At 40.4% G+C, this 15,969-nt stretch overlaps 1 protein-coding gene across 1 annotated transcript; it reads right to left on the bottom strand.

The window, feature by feature from the left end:
• Positions 1-1,065: 1,065 nt before the first annotated feature.
• Positions 1,066-15,680, bottom strand: alox12 (arachidonate 12-lipoxygenase). The gene is made up of 15 exons (XM_063187468.1): positions 15,506-15,680; positions 13,763-13,906; positions 13,016-13,217; positions 12,069-12,150; positions 11,797-11,919; positions 11,574-11,680; positions 11,287-11,459; positions 6,468-6,611; positions 5,601-5,804; positions 4,520-4,606; positions 4,001-4,170; positions 3,548-3,669; positions 2,730-2,830; positions 2,241-2,411; positions 1,066-1,565 (listed from the first exon to the last, which is right to left on the bottom strand). The coding sequence occupies exons 2-15, from the start codon at positions 13,904-13,906 to the stop codon at positions 1,386-1,388; spliced, it is 2,010 nt and encodes a 669-aa protein (XP_063043538.1). The 5' UTR covers positions 15,506-15,680; the 3' UTR covers positions 1,066-1,385.
• Positions 15,681-15,969: the final 289 nt, after the last annotated feature.

Here is a 15,969-nt window from a genome sequence, read left to right as displayed (position 1 = left end):
TATCACTCATTGTGGATGTTTTATCAAATCTCTTTCTATGCACAATTTTATGGGTTATTGACTTTTAGGGGTGCATGCAACACTGCTGAATCAGACTTTTCCATCACCATGTTAAACAAAACAGGCAAATATTTCAGTTTATCCAAATAATGACAACTGGTAGTACACAAACAAGAAATTATACATTTTAATATGAAGGTAACCCTGGTGAAAATGTAAGTATTTGACCAATAGGGGTCACTATACCCTATGTATTATTGTAACAGGGGTGGGAATTTTTTTTCATTCGATTCGATTCTCTATCCTCCAAGGGCTGTACTATGGTCACAGTCCAGGATTTTCCCCCTGCACCTAAGTCCTATATTGAAGGTGGCCATCTTTACAACAAACCCCACATTTACCAAGTCCCCTGACAATCTAACTTCATTATATTGTACATGTAATTTCTATAATTTCTTTCATATTTCATGTGAAACTGCATAACATTAAGATATAATTGGCCCTCGAGACACCCCTGTTGTAATACATAAGGCTTTCCCTGAAGATGTTCAGTCACCTGGGGGCTAGGAGTCAAATTAGGCAAGGTGTAAACAATTACATTCCTATTGAAACTTGCAAATGTTTCCTCTGTCATGTAAAGACTTTTTTTAAGGTATTAAGGTATTTAAGGTATTTTTGAGGTATTTAAGGTATTTTTGCTCAACTTTAATATAAATCACATGAAAAGTATACATTTATTACCCACTGAAGAAAATATTGTTACTAACAATGTATGGAAAGGTTATAAAAGCATATATTCAAGATTTTATGCAAGACGTCCCTTCTGTCCACAACCCCCCTGCAGCACCTCCGCGCCCCCCTTAGGGGTCTTGACCTCCAGTTTGGGAACTGCTGGCCTAGCATTTGCCAGATCATCTGTAATATTTACATATATTGACACTGATAACTAAATCATGAAATTATGTATTTGAAACGATACCATCCCATTGTGTGTGTGTGTGTGTGTGTGTGTGTGTGTGTGTGTGTGTGTGTGTGTGTGTGTGTGTGTGTGTGTGTGTGTGTGTGTGTGTGTGTGTGTGTGTGTGTGTGTGTGTGTGTGTGTAACTGCTTTTGATAATGAAATATTTCCCCCAGAGTAACTTATGCAAAATAATAGGGGTTGTATGTACATACATTCAAATTTCATTGCATATCTGAGAAAAGAAGTGCACTACAGGCTATTTTGCATCTACACAATTAAACATGATTTACAGTCATAGTAAATAGTGAGGATCAGTTTAGTTAGCAGAAGATGTTGGAAATATTTTCCCATGATGTTACCAGAGGAACAGATTATTGGCTGTTGCCTCCTGTGCTATATACAGTATTTCCATTCCACTCTTCTCCTATATAGTGATGCTATTCTCTACTTCGCTGGGGCAGAGGTATAGATACGGCAGCTCTGCACCCTCATTTTGCTCACGGATCTTCTCATCCACACTCTTCAGATCTTTCTGGAATGCTGTGATTAGCTCCTTGGCTTTGGGCTCTGTGAAGTATTCTTCCACGTACTGCCCAATTGGAATCTGCCAATACAAACGCAGGGATGAGAGAGGCTTACAGAACGGCTGTTAAGATGTGCACTGTGTAGGATGGTGACCATAGTAGGTATTGCAAATATGCTGCCCATTGCCAAATTTGAACCAATATTAACTTGTATGGCCAAAAGTACAGTATGTTTTGCAGTTAAAAATGACTATTTCTGGAAATTCAACATGGCGGACATGAAGACCCACCTTTTCCTGTGCTGTTTCTCCAGTCATTATGAATACTTACAATTTGATGGTAGTGGTAGATATTTATAAACAAGGTAACGTGTGAATAGGCAGCATGAATTCTGGAAATAAACTACTAAAAATATTACACAGGGAATCTTAAAAGTTGTCACAAATCAAGTACTTGGGTGCCCCACACTTCTTTTTTGGAGGCACACGTCCATTCACACTCACAATAATAGCAACAAGAGTCAAGGGGGCCCTGAAGCCCAAGCCTCTACAATTCCACACTGCCTCTATCTCCATTCTCACATTGCGATAAAATCACACTTATCACAACTGGATTTTCACATTTTTCTTTGGCGGGCAAACCCCCGAACCCCCAAAACAACATTGGGTGTCAAATATCTGGTCTCAAACCCTGAAACTTTTTGCAAACTAGCAACACCCATGGAGAGTGGAGTCATAATTCATCCCTGCACTCACCGCATCAGGCTGCCTACGGCCAAGGTGCCACGTGATGGCCAACTCCACACACGATTGGCTGATATCTGGGAGGCTGTCCATGATGAGCTCCATGGTAATGGCATCCTTGTCCTCTGGTGGGGGCATCCGCATGGTACATGGAGTGTTTGGCACCCAGGCACACCAATCAAACTATCGGTACAAACACAGAGAGAAAAAAAAGTCAAGCAGAATAGCATAAGCATGTACATTTAGTGGTAGTATGAAAGTCAGAGATGCAAAACTAATGGTGGGCTCCAAGTAACAACTACTACAGTAAATAGTACTGTGCAGTAAAGAGTCTTAAATTAAACACTGTCATGCATTGGAGATCTCGTTAATATTTACATGATGACTAAGACTGGAACTAACCACAGATTACATACTGTATATAGTGCCCTTTGATTCATATATCAAAGATTCATATAGAAACTGTAACTCTTGCATGATTTCTCTGGTAAGTACGTGTACCTGACCATTGTTGGTGGCTGCATGTTGTGCTGTGCTGGTGAAAACCACAACTGAGAGTAAAGTGATAAGCTCCTGTTTGCTCTTCAGCTCCCCTGGCAAACCTGAAAAGAAAGCAGTAAGTACAACATCATCAGGAAATAGCTTCTTGGTACATGCTGTCCCATATGTGGACATTGTGGTATATTTCTACAGCATCAGAGGTTCAGTTGCCGCAACTCAAGATGCAAATGAGTATTGTTGCGCTCCAAATGCAAAGTAAGGTACTAAAAACCATGTGTGTACCAAAGAAAATGTTCAAAGAACAAAGATGGATCAGACATTAAACATTCCTGCTCTAATCTTTTTTAAAGGTTCCTGGACTACTCTTGTTAAAAACCTCTTCTTATAATGGATGTTCCTCATGATAGTTTGCCAAACATGTAAACGTTCTTACAGTGGAGGTACCGTGCCTTTGGACTTGGTGCCTGGTGGGTGCATAGGTTCCAGTGGATTAACTTGAAGCAAGGAAAGGGAACTCACAGACCGTAATGCTGAATGCAATAGTAAACTTGCATTGAGGAAAAACAAAAAAGTGCTACCCAAGTACAGTGCAGACGTTTCGGTCACAGTCAGACCATCATCAGTGCCTGGCCTGGTCTGATAATGCAATAAAAGTTTACTATAGCATTCGGCATTACGGTGTGCGAGTTCCCCTTCCTTGCTCCAAAAACAAGCATGAAATAAGAGTTTTATCTAAGGTTAAAGGTACTTCCTTATAGATCTTGGTGTCACTCAGGCAACATAAACACAGGGGTAGACAAATCACAATGTCAACTTGCCAAAATGGGGCAAATCCACAAAGCCCTCCTCAGCAACATCCTTTATCCAAGCCTGCAGTTCAGGATCCTCCATCACATCACTGTCAGTTACATAGTACAAAGAAACCATCCCTGTGACATATCTTCAGACAGGAGAAAGAAAGAAAGAAGACATGATTACATGACAGAGAAAAGCCATGGATTCAACAGTTAATGGAAAGGGGGAAAGGAGAAAAACTCCTGAAATTAAATGAAAACCTTTATTGCCCAAAAGGGAATTTGTCTTGTGTTATTCGACTCTTTTATCTGTAGTGATTTAAAAACGAGGACATAATCACTAGCATACTGTAGGATGCATTTTGTTTCACATAAATAGGCTAATACATCTAATATATATATATATATATTGCACTTTTGAATTGTGGCTATACACTATTTAGTTTAGAATGTTCAAAACTAGAAAACTGTAAATACTTGTGTATGCAATCCCAGAGCATCAGGCTGTGGTCTCTGTAGTGGTAATCTTTCAGCTTGGTCACGCCGCGATCCGTAAAGTCGTAGAGAGGCTGCAGTGAGCGGTAGGTGAGAACCTTGTACTCTCGCTGGGCTAGAACCAACAACCCTTCCCCACCCGTAGACACAACCTGCACATGGAGCATCACGATTAGCTAAGTAAAAAATGCATTATTTAAAAACAAATGAGGCATGAGACGCAGAGACATGGAAGTACTATTGTGTCCTTGTCACACTATTTGCAGTGGAATATTGCAGAAGAATAACGTTCTATGGGTTACAATATTGGATATTCAGGTTCAAAATCCCTTTTTGTGTACCTAAACTGATACCAGAAAGATCTTGGATGATACCCTATTTTAGTTTACAACATACGTAATCATTCTGCAAATTGGTACAGCCATTGCGACAAATCTAGGTACACAGTGACTCCCTCCATGTCTGTGTGCATGATCGAGTACTGATGATGTGTTGACCCACCCGTTTAAAGATGCCGTCTGCTGAGATGAGCTGGCTGCGGCCTCTGCAGTTGATTTCTAGAGTGTATCTCAAATGGGGAGTCAACAGCTGCCAAGAGAGCATACAATACAACAAGTGGTTTATCACTTAGATCTCAGAGAGTAAGTGTCATGGGTTTAGCGGGGTGGGGCTGTGTGCCTGTGTGTTTGTGGATGTGTGTATGTCTAGATGCATTAGTATACTATTTGCAAACAGACACACATTTTAATGGCATTTTCAGTGTTTCACCATCAGTAACTGAACGGTAAATATTTCAACAACACAACTTGTCAGCCCTCCATTCAGTCAGGTTTGTGTTGGTTGCTCAGGATGAAAGAAGCTGTATTCAAAAAAGTTTTCTTCCGACTATAAAGTAAAAAATTAAAGCAATAAGGTTAAAAAATACTTGAAATAGTCATCAAACAAGACATGTGACCCATTGGAATTCACAGGTCACAATTGAGTCAGATGGTATCTCACCAAGAACAAAAGGAGTATGGATGACATCTTTCAAACTACGCCTTTATCATTCATACTTTATCCTAAAAGTAGGAGGCACAGAGGCCCAGCTGTAGCTGCTGTGGCTATCAGCCCATATCATCTCTTCATGCGCCCCTAAACACCGCACATTCCACTGGTTGTCAAGGTAACAGTGACCTCAAGGCTGCATATTTGTGAGCAGTATATCAGTAGCTACACTTCTTTCTGTACCATTGACCACCTGAGAAACTGCATTTGTGGTCCATAAGTGTTTGCACCATAGTGAAAAATGCAGGGGAAACCATTTCTATGCTGCTGATGATTATTTGCCACACCACTCTACTAAGCAACATTGGGTGACCCACAGACTCAAAGCGTATCTGTCCGTCTTGTGTCTAATTCAAACTAGACAAGTGACTTGGTTTTCTTAACCAGCATAGTGTTTTATCTTCCATGTAGGGCCACAAACGCATTCAGAACCAATTTCTCCCTGCTACACATTATACATTTGTACTAAACCTGGAGAGCAAACCCAGAAATCCATACACGAACCATATGGCGCAAGCTGCTGTTGATAGCATACCTTGTAAAGTGGATGGACTGCAGGAAGCTGTCTCAGCGTGGCGACACAGAACACCTCCACCACCAGGTGGGTCCTCAGCAGGTGAGACAGCACCTGGAAGATCTGGAACTCTGCATGGCGGACCCAGATCTTCGCCAGCAGCCAGGCCAGCGGAGGGTCATTAGGCAAGAAGATGGGAGTGTGCTTCTCAGGCCTCTGTTCAAGCTGGAGAGACATAACAAAGAACGGAGAAGAGAAACACATCTGGTCATCCATGTTTAGTTCAACTGCATACTGGAGTCCAGTCAAACGCAATTTCAATCTACTGTGCTAACACTTGATTCATAGATTTTTGACAATATAAAGTGTACTTTGACTTTGACAAAAGGAGATGCCCAGTTGCTAACGAAACCTGTTTGCATAACATGGTCTGGAAAGAGAATTTTCACAGAAAACAGACCGGTCAGTTGGAGATGTGTTTTAGACCAATGTGTTGCATACCATACTAAAACAGTGTGTAAGTGAGGGTACACTATTGTAGGCAGAGGCTTGGTCCCATGCCATTTGGGCCCCATTGTAAATAATATTTAAGGCCACTAAAGAGTCCTCAAAGGGCTGTTGCCACGGATACTTGGCAATAGCAGATGGGTATGTTTGACCTGGCTCTCACCACTGTATGTGGTTCTGTAAACCGCCACTCAGACAGAACCACATTCATCTGATGAAAGTCAGGTTAGGCCATTGGCTGTAGGAAGTCTGTAGGAAGATGGTGGTTTATGATGGCAACGGAATTTCAAAACTATGAACCAAAAGTACCTTCATGGATGAAAGTAGATATTAGTGAATGTTTTACGTATATTTATTGTGACTGTTGTATTGTGCACTGACCTGGATGGCAATGGGGATGAGGTGGTGCTCTGGGTGCTCATACAACAGACAGAGGGGAGCTGCTAGGTGCTGCTTTTGGTTCTTAATGACGTTGGTTGGAACTTCATCCAAAATGCAGTGGTCCACAAGATATATGTTGCCTGCCTGTGAGAGACAAAATAAAAAAAAAACCTGTTTGACACCAACGTATACCTTACAACAATTAATAAGGTGAACCCAAGTAATATCTTTACATGTATTACCACCAACTCCAAACTTGAAAGGTATGATCAATCACATTCTAAAATGCATGTTCTTAATAGGCAGGTGTCAAATTTTCATTTAAGAGCAGAAACGTGTAACTTCTTTATCTCCAAAAGTACAAACCCCAACTCCGGTGAAGTTGGGACGTTTGGTAAATTGTGAATAAAATCAAAATGCGATCATTTTCAAAACATTCAATCCATTCAATAGATGGAGAATAGTGAAAAGACACCATATTAAGTGTTAAAACCAATAAAAAATACTGTTTTGGGGGACATATGTACTCATTTCTAACTTGCTAACTGCAACATGTCTCAAATAAGTTGGGACGGGGATCAGTGAAATGTAATCAACATCCAAATAAGATACAGTAAACCTTCAAAGAAGAACATTTCAAAATGAATTGGACTAATGGAAAATATGAGTGTCCAGGTGTAAGGCCATCACAGAGAGGCTGAGAATTAAAGATGCAGAGGGAATAATTACCATATTTATTACATATATTTTTGAATTCCCTTTGATTTATGATTGAGTGTATATAAGACATATTTTTGTCATTAAAATCATTGTAGGCCTATAGGTTCATGACATCATGAAATATATATTGGCTGTAGTCTCACTCTAGCACTCCAAGAATTATAGCTATTGAAACCATATTAAGAATGCTTCATGTGTGCAAATGATTTAGGGGTTTAACATTCTCCTATGCACCCGAGTTCACTTGAAATAGACCTAGAAGACATGGGAAACTGTCCATTGGTTACAAAAGTCAGCAGAAGTCAATTCTTTTTGAAAAAATGTGAGTCTTGCATATCCTGAGCTACAGTGAAAGAAGGCTGATGAAGGCTTGATAGCCGAAACATGTTTGCTTTTTGGACATGGTGGTAATATAAATAAATAATGAGACGCAGTTTGTGAGTGCGGATTTTTCTTCCTTAACTTGATACATTTCATCGCGCACCCAAAGACGTTTTTTCAAGAAGTTGAGCGCGTCCTTTGCCAATACTTGAAGTCTACAGTGAAAATGCACCATCCAACTTGTGTTAGTGCTCACTTCAAAAGTCAACCACCATTATGGCATGGGGGTGCAGTAGTGCATTGGTTAAGTTGTTATCACTCATCTTTAGAGTTAAATACAGTGCTGAATAATATAAATGGGTTTTAAACAGCATGAAAAGCCACTCATGCCACTCATTTTGAAGGGAGATCTTCAATTACTGCCACATAGTAAGGACACATTGCATTCTGTACTATGTTTTAACAGTTTAACTCCATCATAAGGACCAGCAGGTGATAAAATGGCGGGCTTTCGGTCAAGACCTGTCACACTGAAAGCACTTCAGAAAGGAAAACATTGCAAAACATGACAAGGAATACACCCACCATTTAGCCTAAGCTGGTGAAATCATATCCAAAATAGGAATTAACACTGTTTTTTATATAACATAATCTCATGGGTTATTGTATTTAACTGTTAAGTGTTATCTTTTGTTTTGTTTTTAGTCTTCCTGGACATTTGCTGCGTTTTATTGTCACCGTCCCAACTCTTTTGAGACGTTGTTTTTACATATTCATGAATGTCCCCCAAAACAATAATTTTGGCCAGTTTTGATGGCTGATATGTTTTCTTGTGCCATTCTCCATCTAATGTACAGTTGAGGACGATATTATTAGCCCCCCTTCTGAAATTAGACATATCTCTTCATTGATCATTGAGAATGATCATTATTAATAAATGAATGTTATTCTGGAAACGAATACACCATGGAGATAGTATCCAATAAGTTAAATTTGGACTTTTCCATTTTCACAATGAGTTTAAACAAAAAAGTGTAAAAATGGCAAGGACAAAATTATTAGCCCCCTTATCATTAATAGTCAATACAGTGCCATTTATGAACAAAAAATGACACCAGGCACTTTGATTAGTTGTTAACTATGTTGGCACATGTCCTACCAGGGATTTTGGCCAATTTTTTCATTGCAAATAGTTAAGCTGGTCCAAATTGCATGGATGTTGAGGATGGACATTCATTTTCAGCACTCTTCAAATACTATCTAAAGGATTGAGGTCCGAACCACTCAATGACCATGGTTTTAGTATCCTTGAAGAACATTTGAACTATTTTGGATGCAAGTTTTGGGTTATTATCTTATTGAAAGATCCAGTGAAGATCTTAACTCCCTCTATGAGCATATTTTTGCAAGGTCACTTTCCACTTTCTATCATAATTTTCAGTTTTTATGGTGCCGTACACCCAAACAAGGTTTCCTGTGGCTGAGGCTGCCACAGAATGATGCATCCACCACCATGTTTAATTGTGGAAACCATCTTATAACGATTCAAGGCCTATCCCTTTCTTCACCTGACAGAAGCAGAATTCATGCATTAAAGCAGGTGCAATTGAATATCATCAGATGAAAGCAGAGACGTTCAAAACTCATTTTTGACTATCAAATGTTCACAGGCAACGCTCAATAACACTCTGATATGCACTGCCTTTAGTAAAGGGGTTCTTCTGTGATGATGGCCCCAAAGCCCAATATGATGACAAGCCCTAACAACTGTCTTTCTTGGGGGGAAAAAAACCTCCAGGTGAGGCCAGGTCAATAACAATCATCTAGGCAGGTGTCCAATGCTTCTTTGGTCTAATGAGGCTAAGCAGTTTCCACAGTTACACATAGTGGAAGGGCATCAAGTTTAGTCTGTTATTTAGCCTCAGACACAGGGAGTCTGGGTCTGAATCGGGATTGCTTGGTCTTCCAACAACATTGTAACCCAAAGCATACATTTAGATTAGTTCAGAGGTTCTTCAAGGACACTAAAACCATGATATTGGAATCACCCGCTCATAGTCCAGTCCTCAATCCCACTGAGAGTCTGTGGTTAATGTCTATGCTCAGCATCCATGCGATTTGGACCAGCTAGAACACTTTGCAGTGAAGAAATGGGCCAAAATCCCTAGTGGGGCACGAGCCAACCTAGGTAGCAACTCATCAGAGCCTGTTGTCAGTTTTGGTTCATAAATGGCGCCATATTGACTATTAATGATCAGGGGGCTAATAATTTTGTCCTTGTCATTTTTGCCATTTTTTGTTTAAACTCATCGTAACAATAGAAAAATCCAAATTCAACTCATTGAACATTATCTCCATCAGTGTATTTGTTTCCGGAATAACAGAAACGGTGAATAATGGTAATTCTTACTGAGAAATCAAGAGAAATGTCTAATTTCAGGAGGGGGGCTAATAATATCGTCCTCAACTGTAAGAATCAGACATTTTGAAAATGGCAGCATTTTGTTATTATTCACAATTTACCTTGTGTCCCAACTTCTATGGAGTTGGGGTTTGTAGCTTCACACTATCTTCCTCGCAAATGTAAGCAATATCTTATCCCAGCGAGACTCAAAACATGTTTAAATCTACTGTAAAGGTCTGCAAATTCTTCTGGCCCAAATGTAAACTATCTCTTAAGGACTTTTCCCATCAGGCTGAATGTTCAAAGCCATTGGTTGAAAGTCATCCAAAAACAAAAACATCCTGTTTGCTGAGAAGCATAACACTACATTAGCCAGGCTGCGCCCTCCTAGTGACACAACACCTTCGGTGGCATTGCTTCTAGATCGAATCGCGATTGCCAGTCTATGATAATCAGGCAAACACTACATAGCCCTTAAATATCTCAATAACTCTACCTGGATGTGTGCTTTATGAGATGCTCTCCTAGTCAGGAGTTATAACTTATGCACAAAAATGAATCCACTGTTGTCAAAATAATGGTGCCATTTTATCTTGTACTACTTTTCTTTTCTTTTTTTAGCGCTTTTTGCCTTTATTTGATAGGACAGCTGGAGATGTTGACAGGAAGCAAGTGGTAGAGAGAAATGGGGGAGGATCGGCAAATAACCTAGTAACCCAGTGCTCTATCGTTAGGCCATGGCAGGGCCCCTGTACTACTTTTCACTTTTGCAGTACTGCTATTAGTGATTTGCACTATTACTAATAATACTATTGTACTATTGCATACTTTTGTACTTTTACTCTGTAATTTGTCACTTCATCTGATGTCTTACTGTGACACAAACAGCTGTGTGCTGAATATTGAATCCTGAATGATGTGAAACTTAGTCTTAACCCCATCGCCTTTCACTGACCAGAGCCTTCTTTTTTTAGATTCTAAAAAAGATTCTCACGGAATGGTCATAGTTCACAGTCAAAACCCATTTGGGCATACAGTGTTTGAAGCTATTGTGCCCATTGTGAGGTGCAGCTGAGCCACAAAATAATAAGCAGGTCTGTGGTCTGTGTAGTCACATTACAGGGATGGATCAGATTGGACACACCTAGTATAGTATAATGTCAAGGACCTAGTATAGCTGTTGAATTGGCTTTTGTAGCGAGGGAAAACACATTAGGCCTATACATACACCATATTATATGTAGATACAGCTAGATAGCTAGATAGCTAGATAGCTAGATAGCTAGATAGCTAGATAGATAGATAGATAGATAGAAATGTTATTTATCCTCAAGGGACTAACTAAGCAACACTGTGCACCAAACAGTATAGTACCTTCAGTTCTTTCTCCAGTGTGGTCTGTGGCTTCAGAAAGGCCTGCACCATGTCTCCGGTGATATGGAAGTTGGATGGTATTTCCCGGATCTGTTTTATCATTCGTGGGTTTGAACCGTTTAAAAACTGGTAGCCAAAGAACCAGTCCTCTCTCCAGTGTTCCATGGTGTACTCTGGGGAAAGTATACAAACAAAGAGAGCATGAGGAGGATGATGACTTTTCTCACTGAAGAAATAAAGGGTATACAGTGATCTCAATATGTCAAAAGTTGTCATTGGTCCAATACCAGAGATGGGACTCTTCAGTTTCCAAAATATGCGCTTGAAGTCATCAAGATCACTCCAGGACTTCCCAAATTTAATAGCTAGTTTCTTCAGCGACAATTCCAGAAGTCTGTTTAAGGAGGAGATGCAAAAGAGAAATGTGAAAAAAGGAAAGCATAATATCAATAACATGCACTAAAGTTACCATGTGAAAGCATTTGTGTGCAGTTCATGTGAAGTTCTCACGCGTAATGCAGTGACCCCTCGAAGTCGCTGCGCTTCTCATTGTCAAAACGAGCGTCTTGTGGGAGGTCAGCCTCTGATTTTGCATCTATACATTTAGGAATGCCGGTGGCCCAAGCTTGCCATCTGTGGAGACCAGAGACAGAGATAAGGACATTAGGATCACAAAGACATACATACAGATGAGATACTTATATCTTAGATGTCAATCAGACATTAATGTGCTGCCACGCTGCACCAAGAGTTGGTTGGGCCAAAACGAGATATGATATGACCTGTATATCTTCTGGCGGTCTTTCACTTCTGCATTTCTATGTGCCAGAAGTTTGGCCTCAGAATCGTCCTGTCGCCTCTTGGCTGAAAAAGAAACGATTTCACACGGTGACAAAGAAAGTGAAGATAGTGTTGATATAGAAAATGGGATGAATCTGTGGTAGACAAGGAAAGTGTTGATATATGGACCATAATGAAAAGTGAGAGAACCAACCCAGGTAGCAAAGTTTATCTGGCCCATTGTTGGCCCGATCCTTTTTTCGCGAGTGAAAACAGTCGGCCCGATTCTGGCTTTGTCCGCGGCCCAATAATGGTCCTATTATCATATGCCGACAGTGTCGGCTCAGTGTTGGCTCAGTTACTGCATGAAACTGACCGTTATTTTCTGTGTCGGCTGAATGTTGGCTCGGTTACTGCATGAAGTGACAGTTATTTTCAGTGTTCTATGAAGTGTTGGCTGAGTCACGGTAACCAGTGTTCCAGCCGAGCCGACACTCAGCCGACAGTGCCGACATTCCGCCAAGATCAGGCCGAATGTTCTTAACGGTTTTTGCTACCTGGGAAGTGTAGTGGAGGGCTCGCACAGCCAAGATAGAAACTTCAGCAGGTGCCAAAAACAAAACAAAAAACATACTTGAGGAGAAAGGGGGAAGGATTTGCATACTCCTTGCAAAATACTTAATTAAAGGAGACAACGTTTCGATCATAGATCTTCTTCAGACAACTGTGGAATGTTGCCTTCTGTATTAAATTAAGTATTTTGCAAAAAAAGTGAGAGAACAAACATTTGCAGAGAGAGATAGAGAGAGAGAGAGAAGGAGAGAGAGATGGAGAGACAGAGAAGGAGATCGAAAGCAGAAGCCGATATGTGGTGAGGTGAAATTCAGTCATTATGGTGAATGCTGTGGCCAGAATAGCCGTGTCAGGGGGAAGTGACCTCAAGACTGACCCGTGCCCTCCCGCAGCTCCACTTTCACATCGCCCACCAGCCAACGATAACACGGGAAGTACAACGTCCCTCCACCCTCTGGGTCCTCCACGGTCACATAACGACAGAACCAGTTGTCCTCCACAAAGTACCGCTGCTTCTCAAGGCGGACCAGCAGTATCTGGCCGAGCGAAGCCGAGGCCTTGACTGTGTACTGATCCACCTAAAACCAAAGACGGGAATGAGAGTCAAAGTCAACAGTCAAAGTCATATTTATTTATTTATACTGTACTCTATAGTACAAATTGATCACATTTGTCACAACTACACAGTTGTCACAAAGGAATTTAGCCTACAGATGATGATAAGGCCACTGATACTAATACTACAAGTTAAAAATAACACAAAATTGGGGTATTGTGGATTAGTGGGCTAAGGGATGTCCCAGAAATGCAGGGACCCAGGTTCGATTCCAATCCCATGTCATTTCAGTTCCCATTCCCTTCATTTCTCCTTGTCCCATTCCTACTCATTTTCTGTCTTCCTCTGTCCAGGCACAATAAAGTCTAAAATGACCATAAACAAAAAAACAGCAAATATCAATTCAAAGAAAACTAAACCATTTGAGACATCAATAACAATGGGGGCTGTAAATGAGGAGGGCGTATCTACCTGTACTCCCATTGAGAAAACGCTATTACCACATCAAGTTGCTGTAACTGAGAAGGTTTTCAAATGTGGTTTTCTTCTTTTCTCTTGTGTACTCACAGCCCCACGGCAGAAGTCCAACCCTGGGTTGTCGAGGACGGTCTTGTCACTCGTTCCTCTTCCTCCCACCAGCGTGATGTAAATATAGTTGTTTGTCCCAGAGTACTCCGAGGTGCCTGTGGCCACAGTCACTTTGTAATCCATCTGCAAATCAGACAAAAATCACCTTTCTCAAATTAGATAGATAGAAACATAGAACTAGAAGCACTCAGAGAGTGCAAACCTCCACCAAGGCCATGGTGTCATTGACGCCATAACGTCTAAATCCTATGCCTATAACATAACTTACAAACATTTGACTATGTTGCACCATCATTTCTTTCAAGTCTTTCTGCCTTGTTTTTGTGGCGTTAGAAACTGGAATGTCAAAATTTGCCCTATCCCGCAATGGTGAAGAATCTCATTAAAAAATCCTGGATCCGGATCACCACCATAATTTAATCACTTGTTGTTTTGTCATTTCCAACAACTCCACGAAATTTCATCAAAATCCGTTCATGACTTTTTGGATTATCCTGCTGACAGAGAGACAAACAAACAAACAAACAAACATGACCGCAAATATAACCTCCTTGGTGGAGGTAAAGATACTCCCCATCTCAACAAAAGACAACAATACAGGACATACTCCCATGGATGGATAAATGCACATTTCATGTTTTGGTTAGTTGGGAGAGAGAAAGTTCATAGTGCTTTTAAAGTGCAGTCTTGCATTCAAGTTCTTGTTTACCAGAGCTGTCCTGGTGGGAACAAAGCATCTGTGAGCTCTATTTGTCAGGAAGACAGAGTGAAGCGATGCATCTGTGAGTTCTCCAACAGAGATAGTGGCATAGTTCAGCAATGTTGTCAAACAGCTGTAACATGATCAGGGATATGGCCTAGGGCAGCGAATCACATGCACAGTATTATCAGAAACTGTCATGCAACAATTGCTGAGCAAAGGAAGTAATAAATAAAATCTTAATTTTGCATTCCCTCAAACACTCACACGGAACTCACACGGTAACTGTAACAGTATCCATGCAGCCATGAATGCAAATCAGATTCTAATGCAGACAACATGATAATACTGTATAATACCCTTACAGTGTTCACACTAACTCGTATACCAAAGCAGTGAATGAATGACGTATTATCAGAAACTGTTATGCAACAATTGCTCAGCAAAGGAAGTAATCAATAATAAAAAGGGTAATTTTTCATTCCTCAAATGCACACAAGGAACTGTATCCATGCACCCATGTGTGACTCTAAATAATCAAATATGCAGGCAGTCAGCAGCATGGTGTTCTCTATAATACACCAACTCAACTCACAACTGGTAGAAAACTTTCAACTTTCATAACTTTAGCTTCACTACCTCAGTCCTACCATTCCCTTGATACTGAGGCAGCTGCACGTCATTACATAAGCTATTTAAGAATGCCAGAAATGTATTCAGCAGGAAACACCATTGCCAGTGTTATTTCTTGCAGTACGCAGAGAAGTAACACATGCAAATGTGTTTTGCCAAGTGAAAGGCACAACCCTATCTATGCAAATGTGTGATACCTAACGCCACAATATCTATCATAATTAACATGTTCATAACATTTGTTGTGAATAGCCAAGTATGTGCACCGATGACACAGATGAATCACAGAAGTAGTACAAGTATTTTCCCTTTGATGCATTGTAGTCATAAACCAAATAACTCAGAACTCACAACACAACCAACAGTGTCAACGGTCTCATTTTACTTACTTAAAAGTCTGTGGTGATTCTTTGCGTTGCCCGTCTTTTGTTATGATGAAGAAAAAAAAGCGGCATACAAATCTCTTTTGAGTTTCCTTTGATGCAGGTGACCTAACTGATCTTCATGTTTTATGAACCGTCTAATGTATAATGCTCTCAGCAGAGAGGCGTGAAGTGCTCTCACTCTGCCGATGTGCTTGCACAAAAAACACACAATCTCCTCCCCCCAAAACTAAGGAAGTGACTGAATCCTGACTCCTATGTTGTCTAGGTTTGGCTTACATCAGACTCTGGAGCTTGTCAATTTCAAGATTTCAAAATCTGAGACCAAAGGAAATGGCATCATGTTTTGACCATGATGAAAATACAAACACAAAAAACTTTAAAGCGTGCAAGTGTTAATAAGTTTTATAAAATAAAAGAGGAGACAGGAGTCAATGACAGTTATTAAAGATAAAGCAAATTATCTGGAA

Source organism: Engraulis encrasicolus, chromosome 21, assembly GCF_034702125.1.
Source record: "Engraulis encrasicolus isolate BLACKSEA-1 chromosome 21, IST_EnEncr_1.0, whole genome shotgun sequence".
Taxonomy (NCBI): domain Eukaryota; kingdom Metazoa; phylum Chordata; class Actinopteri; order Clupeiformes; family Engraulidae; genus Engraulis; species Engraulis encrasicolus.
Note: the sequence above shows the minus strand (reverse complement) of the source record. Positions and strands in the feature narration are given on the sequence as shown.

Bases quoted from the DNA above. Each gene is read 5' to 3' on its own strand.
- alox12 (XM_063187468.1), bottom strand. From the start codon at position 13,906: ATGGATTACAAAGTGACTGTGGCCACAGGCACCTCGGAGTACTCTGGG. The intron at 11,460-11,573 runs GTATTGGACCAA...TACTTTCCCCAG, and splicing joins ACTGAAGAGTCCCATCTCTG to AGTACACCATGGAACACTGG. The intron at 5,805-6,467 runs GTCAGTGCACAA...ATGTCTCTCCAG, and splicing joins TCATCCCCATTGCCATCCAG to CTTGAACAGAGGCCTGAGAA.